Consider the following 27,595-nt stretch of genomic DNA (forward strand, 5'->3'; position numbering starts at 1 on the left):
TTTCTTTTAATTAAAATGTTTCTCCTAAATTAAAAAAAAATCTATAAGCTCTAAAGATTAATATCATAATACTATGCTTACATAACATATCGGATAAAAGATTACATCATTACTTTCTATATCCGATGTTTTTTTTTGGCCATTTGTTTATTGCACGGTACAATAAATAAAATTGATATATCATGTATTATATATATATATTCAATTAGCATAAATAAAATATAGTGTCAGTTCAGGAACTACTTTAATAATCGGTTTGTCCCAGGACACTGTACATAATCCTCTTGAAGCTGTTGCTTTGATGTATTTTTTCACCGTCATCATCAAGAACGTTCACCTACAATGCATTAATAACAGTCTCTTCAAAACATATTAGATCCTACAGAAATTATTTTGTTATTATACTTAACAATCGTATATTATAATTAACCAATAGTTCATATGTTAATTATACATGTTATTATTATCATTATTATAATTATTATTAATTGGATTGTTCAAACATATACTTATATTACTGATAGAGGAGCATTCATGCGATTGAGATTTAATAATTATAAACAAATAACACGTACAATTCGATGAAAAAATTTAATAGTCGTTGATGCGATCCTTAATGAAAGGAAGGGGGAAGGGACGTCTATAATTTCCACCCTTAATTAAACAAATCAGACAAATTGGAATAATTAAAAAAGTTCATATCATCGTATAGTAGAAATTGAAAAATATTAATTTCCAAAGATTGTATTCATCGAGAAGTGTGTTTGAAAGACATTTGCATGCTTCACATGCTACAACATGTGTGTATGTCATTTTATGCACATATACAGACTTTTATATGTGTAAGTACATAACATACATCGAAATAGTACCTATTTAATTAAAAATCACTTACATATGATCCAGCAGGACTCTTTGGTCGAGCATGAGAAATCTAAAATCATCGAGTAATTTATGTTGCGTAATATCGTAATTTTTAAATTTCCCGGGCTTTCCGTTTTCATTTGTTAGAATTTTTTTCAAAGCGGGAAAATCAAATGTAACAATCGAAATATATAATTCTTATTGGAATAAATTTTAGAGAAGTAAATACGATTTATATGTAGTTGAATTAAATTATTTATAAACTTACCCTATTATAATTGGCTTTTTGTGGAGAAAAAACACCGGTACGTGCCGGCTGCCTAACCTCTTGGACCGTGTCACCGAGAGCTTCTTCTTGTAGGGCCTTGTATGCTTCACTCTTGCTCGGATCGTACTTTACTGACATCTTTGGACTGTCGGCGATGCATATATATACACACGGATCACTTTTAATCGACTAATCTCGTTTTGTTTTCTTGTGTTTTTCGATTCGGTTAACAGCAGCATCAAGGTTATTGCCAATTAATGTTCGAGAGCGACTTTCGGCGCACGTTTATCTCGTGCTTTTTTAAATCTATATTAAAGCAACTATTCACGAAAATAAGGCTATAACGTGCAAGCTCTGCCAAAAGGATAAAGAAGAAAAAGAAAAAAAAAGAAAAAAGAGAGAAATAGAGATAGAGATAGAGATAGAGATAGAGAGAGAGAGAGAGAAAATGCACGAAAACAGTTTCCCGAAGGTTTCCGAAAATTACGAGCCCCATTCTTACCAATAGCAAGAAAATTATTATTCTTAATTTAAGAAAGAAATATGTCGAAGAGCTTTACGTTCGATCGAATTTTTATTATACGATGGAAAATTAAGGTAATAATTAATATCAAGTACATACATAGAGAATTGCATTTTCATGCGCGATAGATAGATATTTGCGTAGAGAATATATATGTATATATATATATATATGTACATACGTGCGTTATTTATTTATAACATCAAAAGAATGTTGTGTTAATATGATTTTCTTATTCGCTCAGAAAAGAAAATTATTATAGATTTAAATAATTCGCTATCAATTACTTACCCTGCTTTTCCATTCACATTTGCATTTCCATTCAGATTGCTTTTGATGTAAGGCGTTCTGCGAAATATTTATAGAACGATATATACATATATTCGAGGATACAAATTTTGGGTATACTTTGTAAAAATAGGGGAACGTAATTCTTGAAAACTATCGCGAGATACTGAGTGTTAAGTTAGTTAAATATTTTCTACTTTATTACTCTATTGCATGCAATCATTATTTGTCTAACTTTTTTTATACATGATTTTTTCTTTTGTTTTTTAATTTTTTTTTTTTTAACTTTTTCCATTCGATTCAAAGGTTATATGTATCTACCGTATATGTATCTCTAATATTCAAATAATAGAATATATAGCACACACTAATGATAGGGGATTTATTTTTTATATTTTATTTAATCGATCGAATAATCACGTTCGCGAACTGAATTATTTAAAAACGATTTTCGAAAAAAAAATTGATAAAAAAATGATGAACGAAACGACGACAAACGTGATCGACGATCGATAATGCAGATCGTTCGTATGGGTCAATACGTCGGTAAAATCGACGTACGCGAGAGAAGCATCGAAAAACGTCTCGAACGAGATTCTAATTTGGTTTATTGAATTGCGGCCACACGTTCTTCGAGGAAGCGGCTTTGGCCTGCTCCTTCAAAATTCTCGCTTGCTCCTGTATATCCTGTTTTTGTTTCAGGAAGGAAAAGTCTATGAAAATGCTGTAAAATAAACAATACGCATGTCAGTTGTTTATTGTTGTGAAGAAGGAATGTATATAGCCGCGTGAGAGAAGAAGAAGAAGAACTTCGCTCTTGTACTTTTTCCCGAGGACCGCCATCTTGTGTGGAGAGTAATATTATTTTTTTAAGTAAGTAATATTATTTTTTAAGTAAGTCATATTATTTTTTATTGTAAGTTGATTATATATGTCGAATTAGTTGATCAAAAATACCAATTGATTTTTATTCGCTAAGAAAATTTCCATCTTTTTTTTCCTTTTTTTTATTACGATTTACAATAGAAGACATAGTAGAAAGAAATTTTCTTCGCGAATAAATCATATTTCAATCGAATAATAAGTATTTGGTCAGTATTTTAGCATAAAGCCAATGTGTGAATTATTTCATTACATCTAAATATCTAATCTATGTGATCATGCTATCGCAAACTTGTATGGCGTATTAGCAGCGTTTTCTTTTTTTTTTTTCTTTCTTTCTTTTCGTTGAAATAATAGAAAAACATGAAAGATATTTTTGGTGACGAAAGAATATTAAATTATATATATATATATTATCGTTGAAACTATACTTACGGTATGGCCGATGCCTGACATTTGATAGTATCTGCAATATTTTGCTCGGAGTAAAGTCCAATCGGAGAATTGAATTGTTTGTGGACAACCTGTGTGCGAGAAGCAAAATTATTTCAAATACAACATAATTATATATGTATGTAAGCTTTCAAATTTTTAATAATAATTAGTATATTAATGATCTATTCTTCATTCATAAAATTTGATACTATGATGGCGTGACTTAAATAATTAAGTTTCTATTCAATACTTACACACAAGCCATATTAATTTATAATTAAAGCGTTTCCATTAATTAGCCAAACTTTAGTAAACGTAGCAAGCTCAAATTATAATAATCTATAGCAATGATTCTCAAAATGTGAGGCGAGTTAAATATTAAAACATGGAAATAATTTTCATGTTCATTAGAAGAATTCGTTAAAAGTGAATTACAAAGAATTATTGTTTTCGAAAATGAATTTCGTTTTATAAAAGCTCTAACCTATAGAATTGAGTAGCTATGTTGCAGAAATAAAGATTTAAGTAAGTATGCGCAGTTAAAATTAATTATTCAATGAATAAAATCAATAATTTTAATTCACCAATAATTATTACGGGCTGTTTGTAGTTGACTCTTCGAAGTCTTACGAAGGACTGAGTTGTTGTTGACTATCGAGATAGAAAAAGACTATCGCGAAAATATCGGCTGGTTGTTATTATTTACATTTTTGGAAGCTCGCAACTTCTACTTATCATTCGTAATCGATTTATTATTCTAATATGTAAACAAATGTAATACCTAAACAATGTTTTTAATATGTGAAAGATAATATATAGATATATTTATATCTTAGATTTGCGAATCTATAATAATAAAGTTATATAATCACTTGTGAGATAAAGATGCATTTTTTAGCATACTAAATAAATTTAAGCGAAAGCATTGAGTGATCTCAAAAAGCAGAAATTGATTGTAAAGATGAATTAATTCAAACCTTTGGAACTTCATTCGGTCCCAAGACACGTTGAAGTACCGTTTCCGCCACCTGGTCAGATATTTAATCAAATAGATGTGTAATTTAATCGCGCGAATGCATATATATATATATACACACATATATATACCTATATATATATAATCTAATCACGTTTTTTGTTTTTAATATTTCATTCGATCCGTTTTGTATTCTCGAAAAATTTTACGATTATGAATCAGTATTATAGATGAGAGAAAAATTGATTACATACTTTTTGTTTCATAGCTACTTCAGGATGAGCTGGTTCGTAATGATGTGGCGCAGCGCGAATCATAGGATTGGGATGATGACGAAGGTAGCATTCTCCCAAGGGTGCATCCTTTTTAACCTTGGCACCAGGCAAGACCAAAGGAGTTGTACGGTATGGCTAAAATGAAAATAATTTTCACATCGTTCATTTTATTCTTCGTTAGAACGAGATATCAAATAACACATATATACGATTGATACATAATCTATTTTTATTTAATTTTCAGATCAAAATGACTTCTTAAGCAAAGTTATTTTTATCGATCATCGCGAAAAACTACGGGATGTGAGTAAGGATGATATAAAAAGAACAATACGTGTTATGTGTATCTATAGTTAGACAAGTTGAAAATATCTCGTCTCGGCAAAGTGTTAATCATCTGACGCTAACGAAGAAGACACGATAGTTCATTAAATTCTGTGTTCATTTCATTAAAATTGATTGTCAATAATTTTCAGCAAGGATGAGAGGAACCAAGCAAATTTGTATAATATAGTTTGACGATATTCTTGGCATCGCTTGGAAAACCGGAAGTATATAAGAACATATTACGCGATACTTTCTTCCTCTCCTCTTCCTCCGTCTTCTTCTGTTGTTACTGCTCTCTTGTTACTGATACAAACTGTAAAAAATTTTCATGCGGACACTTGGCTCATTGTGTAATGGTGTAAAAAAAAAATTACACGAAATCGCAAGAAGGAAAGTTTGGCAAGTTATACGTCGTTATATCATTTTTGTTCCTGAAACTATTACGAAATGATGAAGAATAGTACGACGATCGAAACATTGTTGAAATTGCCAAGAAAGAATCTTGCTTCGATTCTTCTCTCGCCTTTTCTTATTTTCTTTTAAAAACAGCTCGCAGGATTCTACGTCAGAGGAACGCGATGACTATTATTATACACCGACTTTATATCTTTCGCGAAAGAGAACTTGGCATCGTAAGACGATTCTTGATTTTTTTTTCCAAGCATATTATGTAAATCCTCGTGCTTGTTTATGATAAATAAGAGATATTGTTTTACGTTAATTGTTACTATCTATGTAACGTATACCTACGTATAATAATTCGGCAAATTATTCTCGATCGATGAGAACATTTTGATCTTGAAGATTATGATATGACGTACAAATACATTTCTCATGCTTAAAGATGAAAATCACGATTACGAGAATTCCATTATAAATGGGTCAGGAACATTATGTTACAGGGTGAGCAAGAGTGACTCTCTCGAAATAGATGAAGGCTCCCAGCTGGCAAAAATAACGTCCACCCTGTGTGTATGTGTGTGTGTATATGTATCACGGAGTGGGTTAGTGTCGTCACAATGTCCACACGAGTTTTTCCATTGGAAAATCTGGATGAAAGCTCTCGCCAACAAGGTCGCGTTCTGTGTTGAAGGACAGATACAAGGTCATCGTATGAGAAGTATCACTAAGTTAAGAAAAGCGTAGACTAACGTTTTCCCTCGAGATTTTCTTTGAAGATTTTCATTGGTAAACAAAACGCGTGCCACCTGTTTTTCGTGAAAATTTAATAAGAGATAGTGATAGTTAATGTCGAAGAAGTTTAAGTTTCTTCTCGAATATATCGATGAAAGGAAGAGAGACAGAGAGAGGGAGAGGGAGACAAAGAATTTTTCCAGAAGTTCAAAAGCTTATTGTTTTACAAATGTGCCGTTCTATCTATGTCTTCTGATGAAAGGTTGCCGAACTAAATTCAGACATAACGAAACAGCTGTTCCGTTGAAACTTTATTGCTTACTTCTAATAGTATCATGAAATTCAAACTTTTTGAAAGTTCTTCTTTACTTGGCAAGTGTTCGATACCAACAAATGTCTTAATTAGATCAATTTATTATCAGACGTACAATAATTGATCGATCATTATTTGAGATCAATCATTATTCGGTGCAAATGATCTTACTATTTGTTTTCTCTATTCACATTTTCTCAATCTTTATCAATTGATAAAGAAAAGGAAAAGGAGAAAACAATTCTCGAACGTCGCAAAATCTTTTTTAAGATCAGTCAAGCATATTTCAGCCGAAGATATCGTCTTTGAAAAGGCATTTGTGTGTTGTGGGTGTGAACGTGATCGTGCCCCTTTCGATGTTTGAGTAACCCAGATCCCGTTCACGAAAATAGAATAAGATACCGATGAACGACTTGTGCGATGCTTTATGCGTAGTTTTATTGCATCTGTTTATTAGCATGTATGCTTTTCCTGCATCCCTTAACTGACTTTAGATTTTTCAATTTTCAATTGGACAATAACTTTAATCCAAGATTTTAATGAATTTATCGACACTTCATCTTCCTCGTTATCCGTAGGTCATACTTTTGTGAATAACGTGTCAAGGTTACCTAATAATAAATTATTTCAATTTACACAATACATTGTCAAGATATAGACGTTGAATGAGGATCAAGGTTTGGACTTCGCCAACCGTCTAAAAAAAATTTATTACATCGCGTTAAATAGATTCAATGTGAAGAATACTCAAGGAAGTTTTGTTGCGTCTGGGTCACCATGTAGTAAGAGATAAGATACATCGTTCATTCATGATCATTGCTTTGCAAAATCAAAGAAAGAGAATGAAATATATCTGAAGTATTTAATTACGTACGTGGACGTACGATGAGAGAAATATGATGAAATTTCATAGATGATAAAATGTCAAGAGAAGACAAAGGGGATATAGACAGACATATGTGAGGAAGCGAGAAGAAATTTGAAGCGTGAACATTTTCCTACCCAATAAACAGCAGCTTCTTCCTCTTTGGGATGATGTTCGATGTTCTGACGATAAACGGTTGTAAAAGCTGGCATTTTCAGCTCCTCTCTCTCTCTCTCTCTCTCTTTCCCTTTCTCTCTTTCTCTGTCTTTCTCTTAGAGAATTTTCTATATTCCCTTTTTCTTCTTCTCTTCACTCTTCTTTAGAAATCGTCTTCCTCTTCCAAAAACTTGCTTTCTTGAAATATTTTTTCTCGTATCACTTTCTTATTCTCGTTCGATTGTCTTTCTCTTACAACACCGATCATTAAGACGATCAAAGCCGATTTCTAATTTTCTTCGTATATCGTATTTCGTGAGGATAATTCGCTAACGCACTGCTTCGTTGCGCGGGAGGCACTAACTCTGGTCTTTTCCGAAGTGGCTCCGTTTTACTCTCGCTCTCTCTCTCTCTCTCTCTCTCTCTCTCTCGCTCTCTCCCTCTTAATACGCGATGGCTAACTCAACTCCTACGTTTTTGACGTCTCAGTAGATATAGGATGACTTTTTTATATAAATGCAAGAGACGTAATGGCGTTGAACAGTTGCTTCTTCGTTTCCTCAAACGTGAAAACAGGCTTCGACGGCGTTACCAGTTCAAGTTTCATCGTTACGCTCAATTATATTCGAACGATTTTCATTTGGTACTATTATTCAAGGTCGCTAAACTATCCAGAAATCTTCCATATATCATGAAAACTATTTCATCTTTCTAGTAAACAAATTGATTCGGTAAAAGACGTTGGTTGAGTCGACGTTGAGACATGGGAAAGTGTTTTCTTTGGCAGCGTTTAATCCTACGTTGAAATTAATGACTCTCGTTTGTACGTCTCTCAATTCTCTTCATTCTCATTTATCTTATCGTCAGTCATTTAGAGAAAGAAAGAGAGAGAGAGAGAAAGAAAGAGGGGGAAGAGAGAGAAACAGATAGAATCGATATTCGATCAATAATCATTTTTGTTTGTAATAAAGTCTCGTTAAAATAAGTATCATAAAATAGATTTAAATCATTAAGACGAAAAGATATAGAAAAATATATGATCAATCGATCATATCGATCGGTCGATGAATCGTATCGATCGAATCGTTAAGAAAACGTCCTGAATCAGAGAAAGACAGAGAGAGAGTATTGGATCGGGACAGTGGTTTCGATGCAAAAGCGATATTTATAGCGTGGCAACTGCCTCCACGCGGACTTTCCGGCATCGCGTCGGGCCAACAAAAATATATTCACACTTCGAATGTTCCGCAAATAAAGACTGTGTCGCGCACGCTTTTTGCGATAATCGTCCATTCGATACCATTCAATAGAATCGAATATATATATATCTGTGTGTGTGTGTGTTCGAATTTTTATAATTCGAGAAAATGTTTCACAATTGAAAGAAAATGATTGAAATAAAAAAACTTGTTCTCTTAAAAGATTCACTTAACGAGCCTATTACGATATACCTATTGAAGGAAAATTGAGAATAACAAATGAAACTGCACGACTATAACATTACGAGTCTAAGTTATTGGATTTCAAAGTGGAGATATAATTTTGGACGTGCGAGCTTGCCAGACGTAAAACTCGTTTGCTCTTTGAAACTCGATAACTCTTAGTTGGACCGAGTACCGAGTGAGATTACACGAGAAGACTACCATGATACATGATCTATATAGTTATAGATATTAAGAAAAAAAAAAAAACAAAAGGATCGTATATATAGAAATATTAAAAAATGATTTATAGACAAACTGTTCGATCTATTCTCTAGTCTTCTCCGAGTTGTATTAAGACAGACCGACCTTTTCTATATATATTTTCAAACTTAGGCACGTTCCTATGAAATAGCTAATATATTCATGTTTCTTTTCTCTTTCTATTCCCAAATGGAATTCATTGGAAATGTTTTCATTGCAATTGCTTTTCGTAGAAACCCTAACTGATAACATAGATCGGTTGTATGTACGAACGTGCAGATCTAGTACCATCGCGTTGATAAATAGTCGTTGAGTTTTCGTAGAATATAACAGCGTGCTCGATTATACGAACCAGTACTTGCTTTTAAGTCTTTTATTCTTGATCAATCAACGGTTATAATGTCTCGAGAGATATAGGGATTTCTGAAAAAAGAATTCTCGGTTGAATTTGTTCAACGAAGAGTAAGTATTTAATAAAAAAAATACGATGATGATCGATAATAGTTAATCGTTAGATTCTTTTCGATATCGGTATTATATTGATGATATAGGATATCCATGATGGATAGAAACAGTTTAAATCTCGTGTATCTATTTAAAGTACCTGTGATAAATAAACTCGTTCCTCGCGGACTTCATCGAGATGTTCGTGTGCTGGTTGGAAACGATCCGACGGAATTGGAGATGGTATATATTCTTCGAACGATGGCGGTGGTACCGGACTTTTTGGTAATTCCCCTGGTGTTCTAGCTGGTTTAGCTCTATGATAAAATAGAACAAAAATATCAATAATGGTATTTCTACTTGTGAAACAATTAGCCTATCCTTATTGGCAGAGCTTCGTAATAGCAAACCAACGAGCTGTTTTTGAACGACTCAACAACAAATCTATAATTTTTCATTACTTTTTCATATACATTCGAAGAAAAAAAAATGTTTTTTCTCGTTCAAAAACTAGTCGAAAGTATTTTGTACTGCGGTGCTGCGAGCTGTCGGTTATGCGTGAGCATTGCAATATTAAAAAGTTATCAAATTATAATTAAAGGAATGATATTGAAGCGGCGATAGAGCGGCATTATTATTTTTCTTTTTGGCTGTATTCGATATTGCATAAAATAATATTAATAATAATAATAATAATCTAATATATTTGATATATGATTTTCTGACAGACTAGTAACCGCAGCCCTGTCGCCAATGATCGATCCGATAATCATAGGCGATGTTGCAGAAGTGTCGATACGAGATGCTCTAGAATGCTCGGACCTTTCCACGACGAGCTTTATTCTTTCAGAGTTTTGTAGAAGATACTGGGCGTCTACATGCCTCACATCACGTGTGTCGTAATCGTCGATTTTCTTTATCACGTCACCCCTCTGGAGCTCCTCGTTCTCCGACTAAAATCAAATACAATGATCACTTTCACTAAATATATCATATGACATGTCATATTATATACGTATAAATATTTATATTTATATTTATCATATAATTAAATTGATCTTTATAACAAATGATTTTTAGGAAATTCACAATATTTTCACTTCTATTTCATTCAAATGTTCAAACACGTACATTTTGAAGAAAAATATTTTACCACGAATTATATATTTTTTATATAGAAATAAAATAAAGCTGGTATTTCGTAAATAAGACAGTATATTCGCGCGCGCGTATACGTATGTATATATATATATGTATGTATATCTATTATGTTTATGAGTAAAAGCAAACGAAATTAATCCTATAGTTGTATTGGTAATAAAAATAGTTGGCATTAATCCATGTGTGTTTATCGTTCTTCTCCTGTATCTAATAATCGTGCCAAAGGATTTCACATATCGTGAAACTCATGAAAATTCTAGAAGTTGTTATAGTTATCTACGATATATATATATACACGTACAAACTTTTTAACATAGATTTATCTACACAATTAAATACAACGATATTTTAATAACTGACTTAACGTGATTCGATTAAGAACATTAGAATTTTAGAGAACTACGAAGGCTCACACGACGACTTTAATTAAATTGAAGAGTTCATTGTCCATATTATGTAACTAAAACTGTTTCTCCTCTTTTCTTTTTCTTTTTTTTTTCTTTTCTTATTTTTTAGATACGATCGTATATCTCCTGTCTTTTTTAATAATTATATATTTTTCTTTACCATGTTATTTTTCAAGGACCATCGAACGATGCGCATAAAATTGCACTTATATTTTCTCGTATCTTAATTCTCATCTGTTTCATTCTTTTCTTTTTCAGATCTCTCTTAAAAACTTTTCATCCCTTCTCGATCATTCGTATAAAATTGAAAAGAAACTCACGCGGGTGACGACGATAGGTGAACCCAAATCAGCCCCTCCAGCAATTCTTATTCCCCAAGGTCTACCAGTACTGGATCTTTTAAGTTTTATAATCAAAGTTTGCTTCTTCGTCATGTTCTAATCCTTTGGTCCACGATGTAACGTGATAACGAACACAATGAGAGAGAAAGAGAAAAAAGAAAGAGAACGAAGGGGAGAAAAAACTTTTCTCAACAAATATTTGATAAATAACTTTCGAAAAGCACGAAACAATTAAAAGGAAAAAAAATAAATAAAAAAATAAATGAATAGAATATTGTGAAAATATAACAAACGAAATAGTAAAAATGACGCGCGCGTAGACAAATGAGAACTGAGGTGGTTCACAACGGTGCTTTGACTTTGACAGGCCTAACTCGAAAGCTCGTTGCTCAACTAACAGGCTGCTTCTGCTATTCTGGCCCCATTTCGAATTGGCATCCCACTTGTATTGTTCTGGCCCGACCTGCACTCATTTCTCTGGCATTTACGAGTTGGGGCGGACGGCAAGCATACACATATCTGCGCGCGCACATAAGATTCTCTCTAACAAAACTTCAACCCTGCTCAATTTTATTTCCATACAGTTCTTCCTTGTGGGAGGTCGTTGAGGTTCAGCTCAGAAAGATCTAATATCTTTCATTAGAATATCTCGTCCCGATATTATTAGCTCTTTCTGTCGATCACAATAATATCATATTTTGTTCTCCATCTTTATATTATATATAAATGAAAATTAACGTAGTAATAAATTAGGATAATTTTTTATGTGTCAAAATCAATCAATAGAGAATTGGAAATTTTTTAAATAATACAACATAAACACTGGAGAAAATGATTATTTGAACGAGAAAAGATATTATTAAAAATATTTATAGGTTTACGTATAACGAAGGGGAAGATAATATAGTGGATATTTGTTTCATGTTTCTTTTTTCTTTTTTTCAATATATAAAATTGCAAACAAAGAAAAAAGAAACACTAAAGTGTAAGAGTTCTGAAAACCATTCAGGTTGAGTCAGATACTCACATAGGTTTCGTAATAATTGCCTATGGAGAACTTAAGAGCCATTTCTTCTAACGATGAAAGTCCTTTGCTCTCTTGTACTCTTCTTAGAGAGCTACTTTCACCGACGTCCGCAATCGTCCGAAAGCTTCTCCCCTATGCTCGTACGATTTAATTAGTTTAGCTGCACTGTGTGATCGAAGAGTCTTGAGATAGAAAAGAGAAAGGAAATGAGATAAGGTGTAAGGTCCCTAAGATGGAGCAAGACGGATCTATTGTGTACGTAAACTTCGCCTTAAATTAGCAACCTATAGCGCGAAAGGTTAGTCAATCAGAGTGTTCAGACTTCACTGTTCTAGTGACTCATTTGTATAGATTTATTCAACGATTCGAAGGATCATGTGTAATATATTGTTTTGATATATAGTATTATCGATGATTCATTACATTATATTAGACGGTCGTCTATTAATGATCTCTAAAAATACATCCGATCGCATACGAGTTCGGAAAAAATAAACAAAAATAATATGATAAGATATAGATATGCTGTTATAAATCTGTATTAAAAAATAACTTTTGAAAATTATTTCGATACTTTCGATTTGAAGATTACTTCGATTGCAAGTATTCTTCGGTAATAACTCTGCTAATAAGCATCCTACGTATTTCGCTAGTACCTGCACCAATTTCATAAATTTTAGCATCTCTTAGATATCTTCCAGTAGAATAATCATTGATATATCCGTTTCCACCTGGAATTGATAAATATAAAATGTAGAAAGATCGAAGAAGGTATCGTAAATGTTATGAAAGAAGTGACAATGAACTACCAAGTATCTGAATCGCATCTAAAGCAGCCTTCGTTGCATTCTCAGCGCAGTAAAGTATCACTGCAGCGCAATCCTTGCGATTCACGTGTCCCGCATCGCAAGACCTTGCAACCGAATACAAATAACATCTACTAGCGCTTAGGGTCGTATACATATCTGCGATTTTTCCCTAAAAATTTAAATAACGAGTTTAATACATATTATACATTGTTCAGTATTTTGTATATCATTTACAATTTTTCAGAGATATCACCTGTATCAATTGAAATTCGCCTATATACTTTCCAAATTGTTTTCTAGTATGTGCATATTCAAATGCAACATCGCAGCAAGCTTGGAATAAACTAAAAGTGCATTTAAATTATTTAATAGAAGAAATCAATTAAAATAATCAAATCGTCGTGTCTTACCCTAAAGGACCACCTGCTAAAATCAATCGTTCTAAATCCAAACCACTGAAAAGTACATATATTCCTTTGTCTAATTCTCCGAGCATATTTTCCACTACAAATATTTATTATATATACTTTATATCAATCAGATGAAATTTGTACATAAAAATGCAATATATGATTTACCAGGAACTTTACAATCCTCGAAAATTAACTCCGAAGTATTCGAGCCTCTCATTCCTAATTTATCTAATTTCTGAGCTGTACTGAATCCTTCCATTCCTCGTTCTACGATAAAAGCTGTGATTCCATGTTGCGGTTTTAAAGCATGTGGATTTGTTTTGGCATAAACTATAAAAACATCAGCATCCGGACCATTTGTTATCCAAAATTTATTTCCGTTTAAAACATAGTAATCGCCTTTCCTTTCGGCTTTTAATTTCATCGATACGACGTCTGATCCAGTTTCTGGCTCCGACATAGCCAAAGCTCCGATATGTTCACCATTACACAACTTTTTATCAAATTATAATCGTTAGAAAAATATTAAAAAAATATTTTCTTCTTAATATTAATCTATTTACCTTTGGCAAATATTTCTGTTTCTGTTTGTTCGTACCATTTCTATTAATTTGATTAACGCACAAATTGGAATGAGCTCCATAACTAAGCCCAATGGCTCCACATGCTCTACTTATTTCTTCCATAACTATTACATGCTCAAGATACGAACCACCGGTTCCACCATATTCTGTATCCGCTGTTATTCCTAATAGACCCAAATTACCGAGTTTTTTCCAAAATGTCTAAAGAGATTCGATATATAAATTCAATGGTTAATTTTACAAATTTAAAATATACAGATATTATTTATTTAAAAATTTATGTAACAATGCATACTCTAAGTTCGTCAAAATTATTTTTTCTGTCGATTTCAGCTGCCTTAGGAGCCAATTCTTTTTGCGCAAAGTCGAAAACTAAGTTGCGAAGCTGTATAAATAAATAAAAGTAAAATTAATTTTAATAAAGTACGAGTTATTGCGCCATGATATTGATATTCCTTTATGCTTGCGAGTACAAATCTTGTCTACCGTAAAGAGTGCATTATTAAAGTAAGTTAAGAAACCTACGAAGTTAGTTCAGATGTTTTGCTGTTAGAGCGAGCTACGAGTACAATAATTACATGCCGCCTCGTAATTAATATTAATAAAAATAAACAATATCATATCTAAATACTAATATAAAATATAAAAAATCTTAAAATATAAATATGTATATTATGTATTTTATAAAAATCGATTTCTATTTATTTTGAATAATTGATAATAAAATAATGTAATAATTATTACAATATGATAATGATTACATTTTCCAGTAGAATTTCGATCATTAGAAAGTCACATTAACTAACCTCTTTTTCTTGGTCATTTAATCCAAATGCATTTTCATTTATTTTATAATATTTTGTTGAATATTTAATATTACATTCGTACATATATTTTATAGAATTTCTAAGCCGCACGTTTTTTAATAAATTCGAACACCACATTTTGTAAAAATAAAATTTGAACAGTCTCACTTAACATTCAACTGGTAATATATTACACATATATGTATTGTGCAATGAAGATTGCATAAATTTAGATAACATTTTTTATCGTCGTAATAATTAAAATAATCGTATGTAGTGCACAAAAGCGAAGTATTTACATAATATATAATAAGAATACATAAATATAGATTTAAAATAATAAATGGAATGAAAATAACTCAGTAATTAAATGAAAGACTTAGTAATTAAATATTATAAATTTATATACTATAACTATACAAAAAATATAATTACAATTTTATTATATTAATTGTTTGAAAAATTAATATTATATAATAGTTTAATTATTTTAAATATTATATTATGTATAGAGGAAACTATTCTGAACACGTTGCGTTACATCACGTTGTCGCATGTGTTTGTCGACAGTGCTATACATCCAGCATGGTTTATTATCGAGTTACGTTTAGTTGTAGAAATTTCGATTATTCGGATAATTTATTAAACATTTAAATATATTTATGTTTTAAATAATTTTTTTTTTTCAAAGTAAAACATGGGTGAAGTAAAATTTAGTAATTTGGATAATATAAAATCAGAACAAAAATACAATAAAGTCGTGAAACATATACAGGTATTAAAGAGGTTATTTACAAAAAAGTTATAGTCTTCAATATTGTTTCATTTATTTATTTGTGATTATGTTAATAACATTAAAAAAATGAAATGTGCAATAATAATAATAATATATTTTACGTGATATTTATAATTGTAGGATAAGTGGAAATTAGTACCTGCTTTTCTCAAAGGAAAAGGTTTAGTCAAACAACACATCGATTCCTTCAATTATTTTATAAATGTTGAAATAAAAAAGATTGTCAAAACAAATGAAAAGGTACTTAGTGATGCTGATCCTTTGTTTTATGTAAAGTAAGTACTATTATAATTGTTTCTAATGTTGAAGTAACAATCAATAATGTGTCTACTTTTTTTCTAATTGTTTATTTATTTTTATTAAAATTTAATACATAGATACTTGAACGTACATGTTGGATCTCCCGATGTAGAGGAAGGTTTTAACGTAACTCGTTCTACTACTCCACATGAATGTAGATTGCGAGATTTAAACTACTCTGCACCAATTACCGTAGACATTGAATATATCAGAGGTCATCAACCTATTATTAGGAATAATTTGTTGATTGGAAGGTAGATTTTTAGATCTCTTTTATTAAAATACCATTTAAAAGATATTAATTTGAGTAATTATTTCTAGAATGCCGATTATGCTTCGGAGTTCAAATTGTGTATTAACTAACAAATCTCATTTTGAATTGGCTAAAATGAATGAGTGTCCTCATGATCCTGGTGGTTATTTCATTATTAATGGTCAAGAGAAAGTTATACTTATCCAAGAGCAAATGCTTAGAAATAGAATTATTTTAGAAGAAGATAGCAAAGGATGCGTTGTAGCATCTTGTAATAGCTCTACGCAAGAAAGGAAAACAAAAACTAACATAGTTGGTAAAGGTGGAAAGTATTATATGAGACATAATATTTTTCAAGATGTAAGTAAGTCAAAATTATAATAAATGATATATTTACATTGTTAGAAAATAAAAATTAGTAATAATCTATTTTAATTGTTAGGATGTACCTGTTACAATAATATTTAAAGCAATGGGAATAGTATGTGATCAAGAAATCATGCAACTTATTGGTGCAGAAGAAGAATTTATGAAAAAATTTGCACCTAGTTTAGAAGAATGTCATACGTTACATGTTTTTGCTCAAAATCAGGCTTTAAGGTTCCTATTTACAATTAAATGAAATCAATATAATATAGTTCCAATTATTTTTTTTTTTTTCTTTTAGGTATTTAAGTAATAAAAGGAAACAAAAAAGATATTCTATGATCAAAGCTAGCATTACTGATGAGATCAAGGATATTTTAGCAACCAATGTTCTATCTCACGTTCCTGTAAGTATCTTCAAAATATGTCAGCATTGATATTTATTAAAAAAAGAATTATATTAATATAGGTCAACGATTTCAATTTTAAATTAAAAGCTACTTATCTGGCTTTAATGGTAAGAAAAGTCATGAAAGCACAAGGTGATGGAAAACTTGTAGATGATAGGGATTATTATGGTAACAAACGTTTAGAATTGGCTGGTTCTCTTTTGTCTCTTATGTTTGAAGATTTATTTAAAAGATTTAATCGTGAGGTATGTATAATATTATTAATATATCTTATAAAACAAAATGTTTATTTATATCATTTTTGCAGTTAAAACAAATTGCAGATAAAAATATACCAAAAATAAAAGCAGCACAATTTGATATTGTAAAGCATATGAGACAAGATCAAATTACAAATGGTTTAGCATTTGCTATATCATCTGTAAGTAAATATTATTATTATTTTTAATAATTCATTAATATGTGTCGAATATCCGATGATACAAATATATTTGATTTAATAGGGTAATTGGACTATTAAAAGATTTAAAATGGAACGCCATGGAGTCACTCAAGTTTTGTCAAGGCTATCATATATTTCAGCTCTTGGCATGATGACACGTGTTAATTCACAATTCGAAAAAAGTAGGAAAGTATCTGGTCCTAGATCTTTGCAACCATCCCAATGGGGAATGTTATGTCCAAGTGACACACCTGAAGGAGAGGTAAGAAATATATGTATGTTTAGAGATGTGTTTATTACATTTAAAGTAATCTGTGTTTTATAAATTTTTTTGTGGTTTATTTCAACAGAGCTGTGGATTAGTTAAAAACTTAGCTCTTATGACACATATTACTACAGAAGTTGAAGAAGAACCTATTATAAGATTAGCATTTAATCTCGGCGTTGAAAATGTCAACATACTGGGTGGAGAAGAAATTAATAATAAGGATGTTTATATGGTCTTTCTAAATGGAAACATTTTAGGCATTGTCAAAAATTATCCAAGACTTGTGCATATATTCAGATTATTACGTAGAAAAGGTCTGGTGAATGGTTTTGTTTCGATATTTACACAACATCAACACAGGTATAATACAAGTTGTATTATCCGTATTATTATTTATAGAAATTATTTTATAGAAATAGTTATAATTTTTTTTTAAATCTTACAGCTGTATTCAGATTAGCTCTGATGGAGGACGTTTATGTAGACCTTATATAATTGTAGAGAAAGGACAACCATTAGTTCAAGAAGAACATATTAAATTGTTGGAACAAGGTGTTAGAACTTTTGAAGATTTTTTACAAGATGGTAAATACAATACAATGATTATTCACATAGTAAAAATAATTAATCAACTACATTATCTTTATATTTTACTTTTCCATTTCATTCTCACTTGCAGGTTTAATTGAATATTTGGATGTAAATGAAGAAAACGATAGTTCTATAGCATTTAATGAAGCACATATAAATGTAAACACAACACATTTAGAAATTGAACCTTTTACATTATTAGGAGTTTGTGCTGGTTTAGTACCGTATCCACATCACAATCAGAGTCCAAGAAACACTTACCAATGTGCTATGGGTAAACAAGCTATGGGAACCATTGGTTATAATCAGCGTAATCGTATCGATACTCTTATGTATAATTTAGTTTATCCACAAGCACCAATGGTGAAATCACGTACAATAGAACTCATTAATTTTGATAAATTACCTGCTGGCCAAAACGCAACAGTAGCAGTTATGTCTTACAGTGGATATGACATTGAGGATGCTTTAATTTTAAATAAGGCTTCTATTGATAGAGGATATGGAAGATGTTTGGTGTATAGAAATGCAAAATGTACTTTGAAAAGATATGCTAATCAAAGTTATGATAGGATAATGGGTCCATTAATCGATACAACTACTAAAAAACCAGTATGGAAACATGATATAATTGACAGTGATGGCATTGCTGCCCCAGGTGAAATGGTAGAAAATAAAAAAGTGATGGTAAATAAATCTACACCATCATCCAGTATTGGTCCGGTTAATTCTGCCAATGCCCAAGCACAAACAGAATATCGAGATGTTCCCATTTTATTCAAAGGTCCAGTTCCTGCTTATGTAGAAAAAGTTATGATATCTAGTAATGCAGAAGATGCATTTTTAATAAAGTTATTGTTAAGACAAACTCGAAGGCCTGAAATAGGTGATAAATTTAGTAGTCGTCATGGACAAAAAGGAGTAACTGGTAAGGATTTTTTTTTTTTTTAATCACAAAATAGGAAATATTTTTCATTATCATTTTATATTTATATCGTTATGTATTTCCATATAGGATTAATAGTGGAACAAGAAGATATGCCTTTTAATGATTATGGTATATGTCCTGATATGATTATGAATCCACATGGTTTCCCATCACGTATGACTGTTGGAAAGTTAATAGAATTGCTTGCTGGTAAAGCTGGTGTTCTTCAAGGACAGTTTCATTATGGAACAGGTAAATTTATATAAAAACATAAAAGCTAGAATGATAAATTATTATAAATAATTATAAATTATATTCACAGCATTTGGTGGTTCCAAGGTTGAAGATGTTTGTGAAGAACTCAAAAAACATGGTTTCAATTATTTAGGAAAGGACATTTTTTACTCTGGGACTACGGGTGAACCACTTCAAGCATACATTTATTCTGGCCCTGTAAGATTTTTAATTCCAATTTTTTTCTACTTTATGAATATTATTTATTCAATATTTGAAATGTTTCTTACAGGTATACTATCAAAAACTTAAACATATGGTACAAGATAAAATGCATGCTCGTGCCCGTGGACCTAGAGCAGTTCTTACACGCCAACCAACGGAAGGTCGTTCTAAAGAAGGTGGTTTACGTTTAGGTGAAATGGAACGTGACTGTCTGATCGGATATGGAGCTAGTATGATGTTAGTGGAAAGACTTATGATATCAAGTGATGCATTTGACGTTGACGTTTGTAATAAATGTGGTCTAATGGCATACAGTGGATGGTGCCATAGTTGCCGCTCTAGTGGCTGTGTTTCAACCATTTCCATGCCATACGCTTGTAAATTACTGTTTCAAGAGTTACAATCTATGAATATTGTACCTCGTTTAACATTAAAACATTATTGTGATTGAATATATTTATGATACATGATAATTTCTGTATAAGAATTCACTTGTTCATATGATCATTGTATATATATTACATTTCATTAATAAAATTAATATAATCAAATTTAATATGATCAACATTTAATATATATATATATATATATATATATATATATATATATATATATCGTAATAAGTTTTATTTCATTTATAATATATTAATAAAATATAATTTTTCTATCATTTTATATTGTCAATGTATATGTATATATAGATATGGTTTGCAATGCATTCATCATAGAAATTCGGCATGTAATTTAATTTCAGGATTTTCAATATGCCTTTTGCTTTGTACCAAGCGTAATTCTATTCTTTCTGCAAATTGTGTCTTTTCCTCCTTATGTTCTGAAAGTTGAATAATTATATTCATGTATATAATTATGTAAATACATATTATATATATGCGTGTGTGTCTATGTGTATGGTAACAGAATTTTAAAGAAAATTTACCTTGAAATGATTTAAAAGTTTCAAAAAGAACGCCTTGTAAAGAATTTATTGTCTTTTCAGTGGCAGTTTTAATATCTTCTTGTAAATATGTATGAGCAAGAAATAGAGCAGCAAATAGATCTCCAGAACCAGTAAAAGATAATGGTATTTTTGGAATATCAACCTTAAGTTGTACATCGTCTATAAATAAAATAAATAAATAGAGACAATATACAAATTAATAAACATTAATTCTTAATATATTATTAAGAATACCTTTCAATGAACTGATAATTGCTAATATTTTATTATTCATTTCTGCAGATGATACGGCTACAGTTTGTGGTCCCATTTTATGTAATTCTTTTATAATATTTTCCAATTCATCCAAACTATTAACAGTTTTATCAGTTAACAATCTAAAACAGAATGCATATAATTCATTGTAACAAGAAGGTGCAATCAGTAATAAACAATATTATAAAGTATCAATATACTATTTTTTTACATACTCTGTTTCATACTGATTTGGAACTACAATATCTGCAAGGGGAACTATCTTATTTTTATAAATATCTTTTAATTCTTTAGGAACATACATCTTACCATTATCACCCATAACAGGATCACATACTAAAAAACAATAACAAAAACTATAAATTATCATCAGTCATAATAAATTAATAGGAAACAGATAAATATACCATATATAAGATTAGGATTCTTTTGTTTTAATGCTTTAACTAATAAAGCTATTCTATTCAAAAAAGATGCAGATCCTATATATCCTGTAAGTAGATGAGTATAATGATCCAAATTATTTTCTGCCAAACCATTTACCAATTCCTCTGAAATATAAGTATGTATTTTGAATTAGATAATATAACATTATAAAATACATATTTTTAATTTTATTTATATTTTTTATGCGGTGAAATAATAACATCCATTGTTATAAAATTGTTCTTACCTAAATCTTTATCATTAAGTACTTGGCCTTTGAAAACTTTATATCCTGTATGATTTGATAATTGAACAGAATTAATAGCATCTACTTCAAAACCTAATAACTAAAACAAAATTTATTAAATTCATATAAGTATGCTGAAGGACATATACATTAAAAAAATAAATAAATTTTTATTTTTGTTTATATAAATCATATTTTATATTTACTTGCAGAGGAAATGTAGCACTTTTATTACCAACATATCCTGATACTACATGACTTTGGATCGAAAGTACCCGAGGAATTTTTTTCGAATTCATATTGCTGTTTTTAACGAGAAATACTCGCAATTAATAATGTTATTTTCCTAAACTTTAGCGAGATAAGAAATAATCACAAGTCACGTGTTCCTTTTTCGTTGATTAAAAGCACTGTAGATATATAATAATAAAAAAAGAATTGTTATCATTAACAATATAAATATATCTTCAACAGTATACATGATTCCTAGTTTACCGATCATAAGTAAAGGAGCACACTACTTTATATTCTTATATCTTTTTTCTTCTTTATTAAAGAATATTAAAATTAGTCTCGTTTCCGTATTTTGAAATTTATAGTATAAATTAGAAGTTATATAATAGTATTAGCTTAAACTTTAAAATGGACATTAATGCAATAGGTACAATTTATGTTATACAAGTATTAAGATTATATTGAGGAAGTATGAATATATTATTACTTCCAAATTATAACTAGAAAATATTTATCTTCTATATCTTATCTACGATTGGCACAGGGAGAGAAAGAGAAAGAGAAAGAGAAAGAGAGAGAGAGAGAGAGAGAGAGAGAGAGAGAGAGAGAGAAGTTACTTTTTTATAATTTTTAGTATAGTTTCAATAGAGAGTGCGATCATCTACGTTCATGTTACCTCATGATTTGTTTTGTGCAGCCTGAAAAGTATGGCGACGTGGGAAAGTGAAAATGTTAATGACGATGAAAATGCCGACGGTATTAATGATAATTTCAACGACATTATTGTGGCAGCTGATTTACAGGATTATTTGGATGATAGTTTAGATTTACCTAGTTTCAGAAAAGTTTACGAACAAACGGATGTATTTGAACATGAAAAACACTCCGATGATGAATATGTTAACAATGAAAGGCTATCTAACAACAACAGTACGAGGTAAGGTTGGCTAAGTTCTTAATAAATATTATGTTAACAAATTAATGTAATTTTTTATTTGAAACCTTTAAAGTTCGAATTTAAAAAATATTCTTAATCTTTAAATCTTTATGTTATCTATATGTATCTTAAGTTTTTACGTCGTTTCCTTATAAGGATAGAGTACTTTTGAAATTGGATTCTTATTTTTTATACTTCAATGTTTGATTATTAATGTTCGATAAATCGTCTTTTATTTTTTTCTAATAAATTTAATATCCAAATTTTTTCCAAAATGTTTAATGCTGTTATAAATGTTTATTCATGCATTAAATCATTTAATATAAAAATATTTTTGTTTACAAAATTTGTATAAAGTAATTTCTTTGTGTATAACGATAGTGTTATGATTATATCTAGCCACATCCACCATGCAATTCGTCCGCAAGAAATTCATATGCATATTCATTCCAAGGAAAATTATTCTTCGTCTAATGGTTTTTTACATAAAACAATTACTACTGATAATATAGATTTGGACACAAATCAAAAGAATATTAATCGTTATACTTGTGAATACGAAGGATGTCCTCGAACATATAGTACTATTGGAAATTTACGCACTCATATAAAGACCCATAAAGGTAACCCTTTCTTGTTTATGTTTAGCTATATAAGTTCGTATGAATGCAGTGTTGTCTATCGATTTGTTTATAGGTTCTTTATAAAATAGTCTTATAAAACGTGTTTAACCTGTATATATAGTATTTATCTTGCTGGCAATATACATCTATTTTTATGTATTCTTCAATAATCATATATAATGTATTCAAATAAATGTGAATACATCCATACATTTTCTTCTATCTATTAGTGTGTTAGTCTAAGTAAAATGTATGTTTTGACATTTGCTATAAACCGATAGTACTATATAGAGATATTATGAATGTTGCTAATTGTTTAACATGCTTTTGTCTTATCATTTCTGGTTTTTCCAAAAGAAATTTATATTGCTAACTATAGTTGGGAGTTATTACAAATTTTATGTTTTTATAATTATAGTTTTATATGTAAAAAAAATAGAAAGAATATTTTTTATTTCGTACTAATAATAATTTTCGTGTTAGTGCTTTCAAAGGATAGATAAATAAGGTAAGTTCATAGACCTAATATTTATATATTATCATTAATATGATCTGTATAATGCTTTCTGTTTTTTATATTGCTGCTTACGTAGTCTTGATTCAAAATTATTGTGTCATCATTGTTAGTATAAAGGGAATGCTTTGACCTGCATGGCTTTCAGATGCCGCAAGAAAAGGTAGCCCCACAAATTTTTTATGTGGAGGGATTCTCAAAACTTTCAGGCGAGTTTCGATTTAAATGTGCAGAACCAGGTTGTGGGAAGGCTTTTCTCACATCATACAGCCTAAAAATCCACTCTAGGGTACATACAAAAGTAAAACCATTTGAATGCACTCACAAAGGTTGTGGAAAAGCATTCAATACCCTTTACAGATTGAGAGCTCACCAAAGACTTCACAGTGGTAATACATTCAACTGTAAAGAAATTGGCTGTGTTAAATTCTTCACTACTCTAAGCGATCTCAAGAAACACGTTCGTACTCACACTCAAGAAAGACCTTACAAGTATGTTTGAAAGATTCATTCAAACAAATTTAGAATTTCTTCTGGAGTTTGCACAAATTCACTCAAACATATAAAGCTTAAATTAAACATTTCACAATATATTTTTTTTTCCTTCTGTTAAGCAGTTATATTAGATATATTAGCATATAAATGAGTTTAATTGTAGATATTAATTCCTTTTTTGGTTTAATACTTGAAGGTGTAGAGAAAAAGGTTGTGGAAAGGCTTTTACAGCTTCACATCATTTAAAAACACACAAGAGAACACACACAGGAGAACGACCTTACACATGTACCTATAAGAACTGCAAACGATCGTTCACTACTCCTCATAGTTTAAAGAGTCATGTTAAAACTCATAATAAGACTGTTAATAATGAAGATGTGGTAAGTAGCATATTAATAGTACTTATAAAAACTTAATTAGAACAGTATAAAATAAATAAAAAACAGTTTATACGTACGTATGCATAAATAATTATATATATTTTTACAGAGTCATCAAGATCCAATAGATGATAATATTGAAAACCAAAGAAATACATCCCAAATTGTAACAGATGTGGGAAATGAAACAGATTGTGCCAATGATGCAACAGTATCATCTTTTGATATATCATTACCTTCAGATGAGGCACAAGAGCATAAAAATATAACATACATTTCAACTCAAGATAATAATGAACATATCTCTGAAACTTCAATATTAAATATTCTAAATGATAATTCAATTAACAAAGAATTAGATTATAATATTGACAATGAAATCATAAATTGTCCAAACGAAACTATCACAGTTAATCTTCTTTCAACTGATAATATTCTTAATAGCTTTGATCGCCAGACAATTTGTAATTTTGATAATAATGAAAACTATAAAAAGTTTCATCACGTCAATGATTCCAACATGGAATCTAATAATATAACTGAGATGATAAAGGTTCAAAATGACGTATACGAAGCTGATGTATTGCCTTGTTCTTTGAACAAATTACATAGTGATATAAGTGCTCACAAATCATCTAATCCATTAAATTTAGAACAGAAAATTATACAAGATGGCTTGCAAAGCACAATTGCTGAGATTTCAGAAGGTACAAATTTTAATAACAAATCTTTGGTTTGTGAAAGTGATTTTACAAATAATTTGATGAATGAAACATTGAAAACTAAAAATGATACTGCAGCTACATTATACAGTGATACTAGTCAAGAAAGAAATATATTGAATTCATCAGATACTGTGCAGCTTTTTAATGAAGAATTAGATAATCTTTCATTTATCCATGATACAAAATTACAAACGGAGTCTCTTGAAGTAATGACTCAATCCTTGGCATCTAGCACATTAATAAATGGACCATCAGAGGCTGTGGAATTAGCCATAGCATCCGAAGAAGAAATACCTTCAGCTTGGGTAGATGTTACAGCATTAGCTACCGCACCTGTGACTGAATCTTGGTCAGAATTGAACGCCTTTCCTATAGCGGTACATTCGTTAGTAGATTTAGTAGGACCTGACCCTTATCCATTAGAAATAGAAAATCAATTTCAAAATGTGCAAAATTTAGAAACAGTTAATGCAGTAAGTATAGACACTGCTATTCCAAACTCTATTATAACCAAATCTAAAGAAAATGAAAACGAAGTATATAAGATCGATTACTTGAGATATAAAAAACACAGAAACGTCTTGCAAGAAATTGCTGCAGATGCAGATATTTGTAAATGCATTGATTGTAAATGTAATCATTTGCAGAATTGTCAAGATTGCACGAATACCTCTTTATCGGGAACTATTAAAAAGGATATATCAATGAAAACTGTAAATAATGAATGTTTACAAATTGAATGTGCTTGCAATTCTATTTCTGGAAATGGTGAATCTTGTTGCGTAGTAGTTTGCTTGCAAACTTTGCAGCAGTTGCAGAAAATATTTAATGCTAATTGTTGTAGAAGCACTAATACTGATACTTGTTGTAAAGACAAATCGTTATTATCATTAAAATGCCAATTGACAAAAAATCAATGAAGTACAAAGTTGTGTGAAATAACTAGTCATCAAAAAAGAAAGTATAGTATAAAGTTATGTAAAAAAAATTTACAATTGTTAGTAGTTCATATGCTACATTGCTTAGCTTTAAATTTAACTTAAGCAATTTAAATGCCTTTATAGGTTTTTACTTAGAATAAATTAAAAAAAAGTATGACTGCATACGTGTGCGTGTGTGCGTGTGTGTGTGCGCGCGTGTGTAAATTTAACAAAAGATTTTATAACAGATGCAATATATATACTGTGAGATTCTTGTGCCAAAATGTTGATAAATTTTGTACAACATTTTTACATATGTGTCGTATTATATTAATTATCGCGCAATTTCAAATAATAGAAATGCATTTTTTGATATTATATGTTGAATATGGCTATAAAGCAGTACAAATTATTAATATCATATAAATACATATTTTTGAAAAAAACAAACAATAATTTTTTTTGTTAAAATTTTTGCACAATCAACTCCAATTTTTACTATTCTTAATATGCAGATATTATAAACATAAAATTGAAATTGTTACATAAATTGTGCATTATACCAAATATTGTAGATTAATAGTAAATACTAAAAAAGATTATTTATTATTTAATTATTAATAAATGTTTATGTATTACTACATAATTTTATTGTACAGAGTGCCAAATACTTATATACCATGCCTAAGAAAAATGTTGGATATTTCCTAAGTAATATATTCTTTATACTGTGGAGCAGTATGATTACAATACTTTTGTAAGTAATCATACATATTCTGATATTTTAGTAACGATAAATTAATATAATTCTCATTATTTCGTATTATTTTAACAATTATAGTGTGAGATTTTCTATGGGTGTTCATTTATTTGAGAAATGTATCAGATTTAGATCACAAGATAACTTTTATGTACCTAAATAGCTCATAATTGCAATATTTCCATGCTGTCAGAAAAGAAAATTTAATAAAATAATATAATAAATTATAATACAAAATATCTTTTCCTTCTTCTTTTTTTTTCATATACATATTATTTTTTATCATAAACCTCTAAAGTTGATTTGTGTAGAAACTAATAGG

The 27,595-nt window shown here is 30.0% G+C and overlaps 5 protein-coding genes across 17 annotated transcripts; 2 read left to right on the top strand and 3 right to left on the bottom strand.

Annotated features, from left to right (window-relative positions):
- Positions 1-178: 178 nt before the first annotated feature.
- Positions 179-12,594, bottom strand: LOC127063966 (PDZ and LIM domain protein 3). 11 transcript variants are annotated; one of them, XM_050994361.1, is made up of 12 exons: positions 12,372-12,594; positions 11,324-12,017; positions 10,162-10,388; positions 9,596-9,752; positions 4,491-4,646; positions 4,238-4,288; positions 3,261-3,349; positions 1,947-2,003; positions 1,133-1,277; positions 896-934; positions 576-654; positions 179-337 (listed from the first exon to the last, which is right to left on the bottom strand). In XM_050994361.1, exons 2-11 carry the CDS (start codon positions 11,435-11,437, stop codon positions 592-594), a joined length of 1,098 nt encoding a protein of 365 aa, XP_050850318.1. In that variant the 5' UTR covers positions 11,438-12,017; positions 12,372-12,594; the 3' UTR covers positions 179-337; positions 576-591. The 11 variants fall into 11 exon arrangements, with proteins under 11 accessions (XP_050850318.1, XP_050850322.1, XP_050850320.1 ...); XM_050994365.1 differs by lacking the exons at positions 576-654; positions 11,324-12,017; XM_050994363.1 differs by lacking the exons at positions 576-654; positions 4,238-4,288.
- A 106-nt stretch (positions 12,595-12,700) lies between these two features.
- On the bottom strand, positions 12,701-15,191 carry LOC127063965 (isovaleryl-CoA dehydrogenase, mitochondrial). The gene is made up of 8 exons (XM_050994359.1): positions 14,984-15,191; positions 14,473-14,562; positions 14,157-14,378; positions 13,759-14,086; positions 13,591-13,684; positions 13,434-13,524; positions 13,181-13,349; positions 12,701-13,102 (listed from the first exon to the last, which is right to left on the bottom strand). Exons 1-8 carry the CDS (start codon positions 15,119-15,121, stop codon positions 12,960-12,962), a joined length of 1,275 nt encoding a protein of 424 aa, XP_050850316.1. The 5' UTR covers positions 15,122-15,191; the 3' UTR covers positions 12,701-12,959.
- A 343-nt stretch (positions 15,192-15,534) lies between these two features.
- On the top strand, positions 15,535-20,352 carry LOC127063955 (DNA-directed RNA polymerase III subunit RPC2). Its single transcript, XM_050994335.1, has 15 exons — positions 15,535-15,758; positions 15,900-16,054; positions 16,157-16,333; positions 16,401-16,692; positions 16,775-16,932; positions 17,000-17,105; positions 17,168-17,353; positions 17,416-17,529; positions 17,612-17,812; positions 17,901-18,178; positions 18,264-18,403; positions 18,498-19,337; positions 19,425-19,589; positions 19,660-19,790; positions 19,864-20,352. Exons 1-15 carry the CDS (start codon positions 15,681-15,683, stop codon positions 20,245-20,247), a joined length of 3,405 nt encoding a protein of 1,134 aa, XP_050850292.1. The 5' UTR covers positions 15,535-15,680; the 3' UTR covers positions 20,248-20,352.
- A 54-nt stretch (positions 20,353-20,406) lies between these two features.
- On the bottom strand, positions 20,407-22,086 carry LOC127063967 (pyridoxal kinase). Its single transcript, XM_050994372.1, has 7 exons — positions 21,889-22,086; positions 21,683-21,782; positions 21,417-21,560; positions 21,225-21,345; positions 20,989-21,131; positions 20,734-20,913; positions 20,407-20,628 (listed from the first exon to the last, which is right to left on the bottom strand). The coding sequence occupies exons 1-7, from the start codon at positions 21,979-21,981 to the stop codon at positions 20,519-20,521; spliced, it is 891 nt and encodes a 296-aa protein (XP_050850329.1). The 5' UTR covers positions 21,982-22,086; the 3' UTR covers positions 20,407-20,518.
- Positions 22,087-22,309: 223 nt separating this feature from the next.
- On the top strand, positions 22,310-27,512 carry LOC127063960 (uncharacterized). Of its 3 annotated transcripts, none has more exons than XM_050994348.1 (5): positions 22,310-22,853; positions 23,253-23,476; positions 24,200-24,482; positions 24,682-24,868; positions 24,978-27,512. In XM_050994348.1, exons 1-5 carry the CDS (start codon positions 22,624-22,626, stop codon positions 26,511-26,513), a joined length of 2,460 nt encoding a protein of 819 aa, XP_050850305.1. In that variant the 5' UTR covers positions 22,310-22,623; the 3' UTR covers positions 26,514-27,512. The 3 variants fall into 3 exon arrangements, with proteins under 3 accessions (XP_050850305.1, XP_050850307.1, XP_050850308.1); XM_050994350.1 differs by lacking the exon at positions 22,310-22,853 and adding an exon at positions 23,960-23,984 and having other exon boundaries at positions 23,329-23,476; positions 24,139-24,482; XM_050994351.1 differs by lacking the exon at positions 22,310-22,853 and having other exon boundaries at positions 23,349-23,476; positions 24,139-24,482.
- Positions 27,513-27,595: the final 83 nt, after the last annotated feature.

The sequence above is a fragment of the Vespula vulgaris genome, chromosome 5 (assembly GCF_905475345.1).
Source record: "Vespula vulgaris chromosome 5, iyVesVulg1.1, whole genome shotgun sequence".
NCBI lineage: Eukaryota > Metazoa > Arthropoda > Insecta > Hymenoptera > Vespidae > Vespula > Vespula vulgaris.